The 12,234-nt window shown below is 46.9% G+C and overlaps 1 protein-coding gene across 2 annotated transcripts in view; it reads left to right on the top strand.

The window, feature by feature from the left end:
• LOC144094565 (anionic trypsin-2-like) overlaps positions 1-12,234 on the top strand; it is a 51,883-nt gene that overhangs the window by 27,649 nt on the left and 12,000 nt on the right. For both annotated transcript variants that reach the window (XM_077628484.1, XM_077628485.1), the window contains exons 4-5: positions 127-310; positions 4,342-4,487. In XM_077628484.1, coding sequence (XP_077484610.1) covers positions 127-310; positions 4,342-4,487 — 330 coding nt within the window. The remainder of the gene's footprint in view (positions 1-126; positions 311-4,341; positions 4,488-12,234) is intronic.

The raw sequence follows: 12,234 nt of genomic DNA, 5'->3' as shown, positions 1-12,234 counted from the left end.
AAGCAATGGCTCACACTGGTTCCGTTATCAAAGCCGGGCCTCGCCAGTGGCCACGAGGCAAAAAGAAGAACGAAAGCTGGCTGAAAGCAGGGCCCCAGGAGTGACCGAATTGCGCGGCCTGCGCAGATGATCACCCACAGGAAGTTCGACATCCAGACGTTCCGCAACGATATCGCCCTTGTGCGACTAGCGCAGCCGTTGGACCTGGAGGGAGCCAACGCCAACCTGGAGACCGTCTGCCTGCCGGAGCCGGGAATGAACTTCTCGGAGGCTCGCTGCATGGCCACCGGCTGGGGAGAAACCCAGTTCAGTGAGTCGCGCCTCCACATGGTGCTCGACAGCCCGTTAGGCAGCGTAGAAATTACGTGAAGCAGCGGTTAGCCGCGCTCACACTGCTTGCATTCGGGGGAAGGGTAACCGAAAACAGCGATAAGCGCATTTCCCAGCGACATCTGGCGCCGCTACATATCGCTTTGTAGTCGCTGCTTTGCAGCTTTCAGTGTCGGTTGCAGAAAACGCGGCTTCAGAGGAAATATTCAAGCGTTGTAATACCCCTGTCACACGGACACTGTAAAGGTACTTTGAACTAATGCTCCATTACTCTAAGGACGAACGCGCGCTGCCACACGGACGCGCCATAGGACACCTAGCTCAAAGGAGCTTCGAAACAAGGCAGCTCGAGTTCGTCCTTTGAGGCTTCAAGGGAGTACTCTCTCTCCCAGCGAGTTAACAGCATAAATAAATTGAGAAAAGAAACATTCAATTTTCATTTTATAAATTCACTTCATAAGATTAGTGGTGTTTTAAAATATAAGATGGTCATTTGTTTTGTGGCAGTCTCACCACGCCATACTCTCGTTCGAGATATACGAGCGTCACGGTAGCCACGGTAAATATGCCGCCATGTCGGCCATGTTGTTTCTTGTTTGTTGCTTTAACATAATACGGTTATAAAACTAATTTACTAAAAAAATGTGACATTTCCGTATTTACATGTGCAGTGAGGTTTGCAATTTTAATAACGCTTTTCGCCGATGAGGGCGCTAAAAACTTCTTGCGAAGGTCATTCCGCGACCGTGTATAGCACGCACAAACTCCCTTGAAGTAGTGCTCCTTTGGGAGCATAAAGGAGCATTCAAAGTGCCTTTAGAGTGCCCGTGCCGTATATAAGACGTGTTTTGGCACCAGCTATGTTGTTGCGTTCCGGCGGGTGCGATTGCGTGCTCTCTTAAATATCGCTGAAATTTCTGTTTTCTCGCTCGGACGCTTGGACCATGAACGCGAGTTGCGATGGAAGTGCGCTGCAATCTCTATAGTCAGGTACAATTCAAGAACGAGGCGGCTTTTCCCCGTCAAAGAACCAATTTCCAGCAAATGGCGTCGGCTGATTCTCATGGCCCTGCTAGCATGACAATGCAGGGAGCGGCATGACAATCCAGGAAGAGGACTATCCCCGACCATGAAGGGAGACGTTTCATCTGCCTGAGCCTGTGTTGTCGCGCTAGCAGGCTCATGAGAATCAGCCTACGCCATTGGCTGGAAAGGGTGTTCTTCCGCACAGTTCTTAGTTCTTTCTTAGCTCTTCCGCTTAGTTCTTGAGTCGTATCCGACTATAGCGATGAAAGTCTACGCTGTTGCTGGCAGACGACAAACGCCGCCGACCACCAAGTAGCGCTGTACGCCTCCGCGCGCATAACTGTCTGCTTGGAACAGTGCCACTTATCAGTTGTACTGTGGGTTTGTAGATGTGTCACTTGGCTGCGGTTGTACCCGAAATGCCGTGACGTCAGTCTTTTGTGCGATGTCAACGCGCGTTCAAGAACTCCAGGTGGTCGAAATTCATGCAGAGCACTCTACTACAACGTCTTTCATAGACAACATGTAGTTTTGATACTTTGAACACCACATTCCATAGCACATACTAAAACAGGAAGGTGTCACCAGCTAAGAGGTCCAGAGGGCTGCAGTCAGCCGGGCTGCTCACAGTGGCGAATGCAGTTCAAGAATTGTGAACGAATTCTGGAAGCAAAAGTACTTAACTGCAGCACTTGATGCAAGTCTTGCTTTCATGGACATCTTTTTTAATTGTGAGGCAAATGTGGAACATTGTAAGATACTGTTATGAGCATATTGAGGGAAGTGGTCTAAGCTTCCCATGCGGAGCGAAACCTTGCCTTCAAAGTTCATCCTGACCTCCAACTGAGTAGATAAGACTACCATAGAAAAACAGTGGAGTGCGTTTGTGACAGTAATTGTGAGGCAGCTGTGTAATATTGTGAGATACTGTTATAAACAAGCACACCAAGAACAGGAACAAGAGATCGAGAGAGAACAAGAAGATCGGGAACAGCGTTTAAGACACCTCCACACGTTTTAGCACCGTATTCACAGTGGGAGACGCTTAAAGCCTTCTCACATAGAAATAATTCGCTGCTAAATAATTTTAGCAGGCAACCACGTTCCGTTTAGTGTGAAGGGTCATTCCACGCCAAATAAGCCAGGCTTCGCACTCGCCCATCTTCGATTTCTTAAAAAAATGAAATATCGTGTTACCGTGGAAAACATTCTGCTGACTTATTTTTGGCGAAAAAACATTTTGCATGCCGTGGCCGCGATCTTGAGCTCGCGAATAGTTCCAAAACATAGTCAATAAAAATTAAAAAGATAACATTTTCGGGCATATCTTTCGCGCGAATAAAATACATTGCACATTTATATGCCGGGTGTTCTAACTCTTTACAGATCGTTTTTTTAAGCCCTGCGAGGGATACATCGGTGCGGTCTGTGCAGGGAGATTGTGCTGCTAGGCGGACATCATGTACGTGATAGAGCTCAGTGATTAATCGTTTAATTAACTAAAATTAACTGATCAACCTTTTTACTTTTGATTTCAAGAGCCAACATTATACTAAGCAATTGAAGGCTATCGACATAGAAGCTGAATCAAGTTTTTAAATTTTATTTATCGGCAATGCATTTCGAAACATTTAACGTCAGAAATACACATATTTTAGCTCGTAAAGTTGGCTTCGTGCAATCTAAGCTTCGCATCACCCGATTCCTGGAAAGCCTGTTTGACCAGTAAGCGTCTCGAAAAACAGCAAGAGCTTAACTCGAGAGCACGGTTGTTCACCAGCGCCACTGGGGTCCAGGAATAAGGACTCCACCTGGGATGTCTGCGACAGCATTTATCTGCATTTTTCAAATTAAGTTTTTCATCATCCCTTTCCTCCTTCTCCTCCTCGCATTATCCAAAAAAGGGGGGGCGCATTTTTTTTTTTCATGGATTGCTATCAACAAAGAATTGAGCTTTGTCCCTCTGTTCAAATAATCGTGCCCGTTCTTTTTTCTTTTTTTGCTAGCTTTTATTGGATGCTTTTCTTGCATCAGGCAGAAATAAACAGTTCAGTTCACTTCAATTTTCAATTCACTTTATTTTTCACTAAAAAATACATTCTGGAGAGGTTCAAGGGCTAAAAGCTATTAAGAATAGCTTGACAGGGCCAAAAAACTGGCGCTGGTTTAGCTGTGGTTAAACCTGGAGTGACGCGATACCTACAGCTGGCCGAGTGGAACTCGCTCAGTTGAATTGCAAAGTAAGTCTTTCGCCGCTCCGTTTTGCTGGTCGTTCCTTCTTCATCTTCGTACCACTTCACACGGCGCATGCGCACAGCTGTGACAGTTCGGTTTCGCCGCGCACCACGTGGCTGGTCACTTGACCAACCACGTGATCAGCCACGACGCCGCGCCGCCGACAGCTGCTCCACACCACGTGACCAACCGCGTGACAGCGTGGCGGCGCAGCCACAGGGCCGCTACCGCCCCGGCGCCGCCACGTTGAAGGCTCGAAATGCTGCCGTAATGTAGCTATCGCTACAAAACAAATTTTATTCCAAGGTAACGCGTTGAAAGACAATGCGACAAAGAAAGATAACCAACACTCAATAAACATTGCGGCTATAATAGCTAACAGAGGCACATTCACATTTATTACATATTAAGAGACTACGTCTTAAACTCACGTGAGAAATGGTTGCTAGGCATATGCATTTATTTAGGACTGACGCCAAGTTGTGCTGTGGTGTTTGCAGTTTATAACTGCTTCAAAAAAATGCAATAAACCGGAAGCTGGAACTCGGTTCTCGCGTTATGGTGTGTGCTCACTCTTGTCCCGTCTCGGCTTCACGCTGTGTAGGAGTCATCTCGAAGGTCTTGTTCACAGAGGTTATGAGATGGGGGGCTTAAACATGGCATTTCTAGTTCATTTATAATTTATCGTAGCCTATTGAATCTCTATGGCAGCGAAAGGAGAGCGAATTGGCACCTCTGGGGCTGTCGCAGGGGGCCGCCACTCGGACGTGCTGATGGAAGTGATGCTGCCCGTGTGGCCCCACCAGAAGTGCGTGCACGCCTACCGGAATTACAACAAGATAACCACTGCCATGTTCTGCGCTGGCTACGTCGAGGGGAAGAAGTCCTCATGCAGCGTGAGCACCCTTATTCCTCTGCTGCAAAGCGATCTTTTGTTTTAAACCCTCGATCTTCTTCCACAAAAAGAAAAGATGACAGAAGAGCTAATGCTTGCCGATTGACGCTCTCGTCGCTCGGAGGAAACTGATGCCAGTTTTAGCAGATAATAATCGCATGGCATAACAATAATTCTAGTGATGTTATTAGGGATGCTAATATTCGAAATTTTTAATGTACAGCCGATTATTCTGCTATTCAATTCGCTGAATGGATACAACATGGCAGATTGATGATTTTTATAAGCTATTCGAATATAGTCCTTCAATTAGATGACAGTTTTCAAATAATCGGCGTGAAGAGGCACCACCGTTTTCGAGAAAGTCTGTTTCTAAAATAGCTCCGACTCCGACGCCGCACAGCATGCTGTCACGATGAGTCTGCGCGGGAAGGAGGGATTGGTACAGAAACACGACGAATTTGTGTGAAGGCGTTCATAATGCTCGTACATGGTCTTCGTGCTTGGGCGACACGGCAAGGTTTAGTCAATTTAGCAGGCCCATGCGCGGTGACCGATGAAGAAAACTTACGTTCATGCCTGAGTCGGGGGCACGGTTATATAAATCTAAGGTGAGAGAATGTTGCCCGAGATGGTCAGCGCTAAAGCCAGGCGCACTTGGGTGCGCATCTTGGGCGCTGGAGTGAGCAAGTCCATCAACCACGCGGGCCAGTGGCCCATTGTGTGAATTCGTCTTTAAAGGGAAACTCCGGCGGTTTTTTGACCGTTGCCAGCTAATGGCTGATTTGTATTGCTGAGGGCTTTGTCACCGGAGACTTCAGTTTCGAAAAGACTCAAACAATAATTCGAAATAAGCCGTTGGTCGCAGGAAGGCTCTATGACAGAGCCTTATGCGACCAACCTGCGACCGCGCGCCGTTGGCGTAGCGGGGCGAAGGAAAAGAGAACGCAGACGCAAATTTTTGGAGACGATCTGCCGACTGAGATCAGCCCAAGCGAGCTGCTTGGTTTGAGAACTCGGTGCCACCTTTCGCTGGCGTGGCTTTTCTCAGCATATCGCCGTAGCAAACAAGTATGCCTGCATTTAGAAAGGCGCTGGTACGTCTCTGTGCAGCCTCTGTCAGTGGCCAGTAGCCGAAAGTGTAGTGGTCGGGCGGTAGTAGGCCGATGTTGTTGCCCTTGCCACGTTCCAGCGACGCAATGCTTCGTTGCTTTCACTTCGTCCTACCCCTAGCCATGCTGCGAGACTACTCCTGGACCCGTGGTAGTCGATTTCGATATCTCTTGCCCGGTTTTAACATCGTAGCGTTAAAGCTCCCGTTGATGATGATGATGATGATGTCCTTAGGCTGAATGGCACATACCCACGGCTGGGGATTGGCCAGGGTGCATTGCTGATACACCCGTTCCCATTCTGCAGAAAATCCGACGTTGTCGTCGTCGGCGTTGTGAGTGCAAGATTCCCGGAGAAGCAACCTAGGTCGCGTGACCTTGTGGCGTCATCACAACCCGTCCACTGGATTGTGAGCAAACTGACCACCGTGGCAGATGGTAGCTAAATTAACGACTGGTTGCGAGAGGTTGCTCGGGAAGAGCAATCTGGGTCTCACACACCCGCAGCACGATACATCGCAGGGCAGTGGCGCGTCGCTTAAGCATTGCACCACTGCACCAGGAGTTACGGTATGAGCACTCCCAGGGATATATGAATGCAAAGTCGAGAGTGGCCAATTCCGCATATATGGGCATTAACCCATTACTGCTATCACGTCGTACCTTTAATGCGGAGCGTAAGCGTCCGCTACAATTTTTTTTTTCTGCTGCTTGTTTACCAAGGTATCCGTGTATCCGCTAACTGAATGCTTTCAGATAATAGTACGCGGTTCTGTATTTGCTGCTTGTGCGCGAAATACCCCCAGGAATCCTCTGAAGACGACGACTGCACCTCAGGGCTTCTGGTTTTACATAACTGCATGCGTAGAGACGGCAACTGTGCGTTCATTCGTCATGAAATGCAAGCTGCGCTCTACGTACGTTAAATAATCTCTTCTCTTTTGCACTGGTTCTACCTGTACTTGTTTAGGTAGTGCGATAACTCAGCAAAGAAGCGCCGGTGAATGGCGAGCCCCAGCCTGAGAAACGCTTGTTAGCCGTGTTGTCGTTGATATCGTGTAGGGCCGGCGCTTGTCGCTCATTGTATCTGCTTGCTCCGATGCGACAAATACTTGGTTTTAATTTGCTTTATTCAGAAGTGCGTTCGGTGACCAGTTGCATTAACTGAAATGGTTAAATTTGTTGCCTGCAAGCGACGCCTACTGCTGCTCCCGGCCGCCCGCAGCATTGCTCGGCACGGGTAATTGGGTTGATACATGTGCATCTACACTCTAAACTTGAATGCGCCTATATGGGAAGAAAAGAGAGTAAGCTGTCCTCTAGCTCACTCCCTTTTATAAAATGGCGTGCGCTAGAGGAGGGTTTACTCCTGTTTTACTCCCATATAGGCGTATCCCTGTTCAGAGGGTAGAATTGACTCTTTCCGCTTGTTGTAAGTGCGTCGTGAGGCTTAAGCGTTCGCTACTTCTGGTCACTGATGTGAAAACTATACACAACGAACATTTTCATCCGCTAAAACTTGTGAATGCGCTTCTCATAATCGCCGATATAGCACATACAAACCCCGAGGACTCGCTAGGCCTATTAGTCGAGGGAGTGGGGCCGGCGCCGACTAAAATTAACGAATCTGGCCAGTGTTTACCGCTGGTAAGTGTTTAAGTGCGAGCGTATGAAATGTAGTGGCTAGTTTCACTTATTTGTAGCATGGGTAGGCTACAAGCGCTGCTATTCAGGTCGCCGCATCACTCGGCCACCAATGCTGGCGCGTCAGCGGCGGCATCTGTCAATCAGCCAGCCAACCGCTGACGCCGAGCGTAGCTGTCAAAGCACGTTACATTATTGTGCAGTGACGTTACAGAACTCATGTAATTAACAATCGCGCTATAGATTGGTCTCAATTGCTGGAATTGTCATTTAGACTCTTTGGAGCTGAATTAAAATATCTTTAAAGCTATATTGTTTCGAATGCTTGACCGTGGGTGACTATACGTACACAAGAGACCCATAACAGGCATTTTATATTGTCACGGACCAGAAAACGATAAAGTGGGCAGTGGCGCGGCACGGAGCGCTCGCGCTAGGCCTACCGCCATTGAATCATTCAATCGCTAGCTGTCATGTAGTGCTGTCTTCACCGGCTTGCCGTCACATAACAATATTCTCAGAATTTGGCGTCTCAACCCTTTAATGGTTTTCTGCGTCTAATACTTCGCTGTAGGTGTCCAAAAGAAAGATTTTCGTATTTAGTGGTTTTTGAGGAAAGGATATGGCGCAGTAACTGTCTCACTTTTTGATGGACACCTCAACCGCGCCGTCAGCAACGGAGGAAGGTGGGAGTGAAAAGAAAAAAAGAGAAATAGGGGCCGTAGGGGAAGGCCCCGGAATAATTTGGCCACCTGGGGATTATTAACGGGCACAGACCTCACACAGCACACGGGCGCCTTCTGAGCTTCACATCCATCGATACGCGGCCGCCACGGTCGAGTCCGAACCCAGGTACTCTGGCTCGGTAGCCGAGCGCTCTAACCAATGAGCCACCGCGGCGGGTATAGAGAAAAACTCCATGGCAGGGTTTATACAAACACAAAATGTGGCGCCTCTACCCCATTTGAAACCGTTTTTATATAAAACACTTTATTCCGTAGAATTATCGGAAGTTGTTGGACAGGATGTGGCGATTGTATATGCAAATAATGAGGTTGTGTTGCCTGAAGTAAAAGCGTGATTTGTTCATGTATCGTCGAAGAGACGAGGCGGCCGCGTTTCGATGGAGCCGCCGCAGTGGCTCACCGGTTATGCCCCTCTGCTGCTCGTCCCCAGCACCAGTACCCTCATGTTTTGGCGCTTGCTTTGTTAAACGCCCATGTAATCAATCCTAAAAGATAGGGAATCGGTCTGTTCTCTGTCAGTTATAATGACGCTGGTAGTTCGTTATGCAGGATACAGCTGGTTTCGAGATAATGTGTACTGTTCCATTTTACGGCTGCCTTTTTGTTTTGGTTGTCATGATCAAGTGTTCTAGTCCTTAGAAAAAAACTTGAGAGGCTAAACGTAGCTTACAAACTGTGGCTGTAGCTCTATAACCTGTCAAAAGGTCGTGCGAACATCTCGCACAGTTCGCGCCAAGTATACTACAAATGTCGCTTTGAAAAACTAAATTGGAATTATTGTATTGTGGTCATTAAGGCGCAGTACATATAAGTAAGATGGTTTGTGAAATCTTTAGCCCTATGGTACTCCAGGGGTGTAAACGTCGCTTTTCTGTAGCCAATCACATCGCTGTGTATGCCGAAAAATACCGTGGTCTGACATGTGAGTTAAGAAGGTAACGAAATGACTTCCTGTTGCCAGCGGTTCATAAAGTGCGGAAGTGAATTTTGGTCTCCGGTGGCGGTAAAAAGAAAAACAACTACCCAGCACTTCTAGTATTAGAAATAAGCATGAAAGAATTGAACACTGCCATTATGAATGAAACACTGAGGAAGGTCGCAGAATACGGAGCGACCAACCCCACACCCGGAATTCTGCGACGTTACGCGGAACTGTACCTCACGGGCCGCATACCAGTGCTCCCAAATTATGCTGGCACCATGAGTCTCACTGCCGTGTAGGCGTAATCCAAGCACGGAGCATCGAACGCGCCACCCATGAAGCGCACTGGGACACAGACACATGGAAAACGGTGGCCGTCTCGCTCTCAGTCATCCATGCTATGAGCGACGGCAGCAGCCGTCGGGAGGATTTGGACGGCGCTTGGAAAGACGGTTCGCATAAAAGCCGATTCTAATTCATGATCGTTCGAACAGGTGACACGAACGCGCATCGACACGCCTCGAAACAAGAAATGTGGCGCTGTGCATGTTCGCGTCGCCTAAGAGGTGTGGCTGCATGGAGGCTTACAGAACAAGCTTAAAGGCCGATCGTGTGCGAAGGACACGCAGCTGGAAAGACGTGTGCAATGTCAATTTAAGTATGTGCCAAGCACGAGCTAAGACGCTCGTGCTCGTGGGCTCTGGAGCATGGAAGAGAAAAGCTGCAGAGAGAGGCCCCGAAGTTGCTATAAATTTTCAATTCCGTTGAGTTGCGAAACGCACAAACGCCTTTTCGCCTATTTCAAACTTCATCCCGTTCACTTGTTTTTGCATGCGCTGAATCCGAACGGGCGGGGAGGTCGTTGCCAGGAGGGACGATGTATGCGACGAACGCAGCGAGGAGAGCTCGTTGGTCATGCGCCGCATGGAACGAAGCGGGAACGCGCGCAGAGTGCTGTGATGCGAAGCGTTTGGAATTATCAATGGGCAGGTGCCCGCGATGAGATCGAGATCGCATACAGTTCACCTTAACGTGTGATCCTTGCACCGCGGGGCTGCTTGGGGTCCCTGACCTGGCGGAACAAGGCACCAATCACACGCTGTCTCCGACTCTTCACTTTCCTCCACGTCATTCCGGAATGCGCCGCCATCCGGCTGGATCGATTTATATATCCGGGTGTTTTTTTAGAAGGTCTAAAATTTTTAAAAATGAGGTTTTTGATATAAAGAGAGGCTTTTTAACGCATAGTAATACCAACGTTGGCGGACGTCAAAAAACAGACGAATTATGCTAACTAGTAAAGTAATTAACTATATTCTAATAGCTAACTTTTTAACTAGAACACTTACAAATTGGCAGCCGGTCGTTAGTAATAGCCATACCGTTTTTAGAATTTTGAGAACGCAATTACCGTCGCCGCTGTGACTCAACTAATTTTGGCTGCAGTGTGCCAAAATACGTACGCTTTTGAAACGCATGCAGGCAAAGCAACCCCTCCAGTGCACGTAGTCGAAATAACCGAATTTTGTCGAGTAACCATATCAGTTTTATAATTTAGATAACGCGACTACCCTCGGGGCTGTGGCTCGACAATAATAATTGGCCTTTCCCCCAAAAAACCAATTATTATTATTGTCGAGCCAGAGCCCCGAGGGTAGTCGCGTTATCTAAATTATAAAACTGATATGGCTATTACTGACGACCGGCTACAAATCTCTAATTGCAACCAGGTGCCTATTGGTAACAGTTAAAAAGTTAACTATAAGAATTAGTTAATTACTTTACTTGTTACCATTATTCGGTTGTTTTTTGAAGTCCGCCAATGCTGGTATTACTACGCCGCCAAAAACCTTTTGTTTACATGAATAACTCTTATTATAGTTTTAAATGTTTTGGACCTTCTAAGAAAAAACTGTATATTCAATGGGAGCACGTCCTCCAGAAGCCCTAGTCGGGAATTGCGACCCCAAAGGCGAACAAGCCGCTCACCGCTGGCAAACGTTGCTTCCATAGCCTCATTCGCCCCACGATTCAGCCGCAGCCAACTTTTTGACATTCGACTAGCAGAAAAATTTACAACGTTTAAGATTGTAACTTACATCGCAAAATTCGGCGGCAGCTGGGATAAACGTTGATAGCCTCTTTAAATCTCTTCATACGTCAAAATAAACGGTTGAGATTTTCTAAAGCATATTTTTAAGGGTTGCTCTGCAGAGGAGTATTGGGGATATGATACTGATATGTGGTTGTGAGAGATGCCTCGTTGGAAAAATATTGACGCACAATTTCGTATTACTGGGCGGTTACGAGGCATGCTTGCGCTTCGTGTAATATGCCGAATGAAGGGTATTGCAGAGGGAGGCAGCGCGAAGAGACAAGGTCAAATAGACAAACAGCCAACAGGACGGGCGCTGAAACCAGCAGCAATTTATTTCGAGAGCAAAGTGGTATATGCAATACTGAGTTTACCGAACGGTACAAAGGTAGAGGGAAGAGCAAAATTATCAAAACTTTGTACAACGCTTTGCGCCACACCGTAAGAAGTCGGCAGAAAAACGAACCAATAATAAACGAACAGCAAAATACACCTCATACACAAGCACCGTGAACAACGGCGCTCACAAGTATCTGAAGACGCAGTGATGGTCGTCAAAACAAAATAAATTGAATTTAAGTGACTTTTCTTTATTTCTCGTGTCGGCAAAGGGAAGCTGGGATAAAAGGTGCATAAGGCTTGAAGAATGTCCCAGCCCTCACCTTACTGCATTACAGCAGCGGTGACATTTTACTGAAGAACAAACATGTAGAAATGCGCTCACATCATGAAAGTACTTAGTAGAACAAAACTTTAATAATAGAGACGCTCACAAATTTTTAATCAGGACGAACAAGCCGCATGACTCAACACACTGGCGTGTCACAAAAGCAATCTATATACTACACGTATTTGGGAAAAAGATACACATACACGCAGGTACAGGAGAAACGAAATATCGTAGATTGAGCACAACAGATATATTTTCCTAGTAATAATGTATTAAGCTGTTTTTTGAAGAAATTTTGGAGACCTTAAATGCAAGAGTTCTCTTACTTTATTTAGAATTTCCGTCCACGGATATACGAATGGTTCTCTCCCAAAGTTTGTTCTTTTTTTGTACGTGTGTGATGTACCGCCAGAGAGAATAATGAGATGATTCATTATTGTTTACTTCGGTGAATAATGTTTGTTTATGTACGGTAAACACAAGCTTCTAATAGTGTACCTGGTCTGCACAAAGCATACAACAATAAAAAATAACGGAGCAGTTTCTAGGTCTACATGAC

This window comes from Amblyomma americanum, chromosome 6 (assembly GCF_052857255.1).
Source record: "Amblyomma americanum isolate KBUSLIRL-KWMA chromosome 6, ASM5285725v1, whole genome shotgun sequence".
Lineage (NCBI taxonomy): Eukaryota > Metazoa > Arthropoda > Arachnida > Ixodida > Ixodidae > Amblyomma > Amblyomma americanum.
Note: the sequence above shows the minus strand (reverse complement) of the source record. Positions and strands in the feature narration are given on the sequence as shown.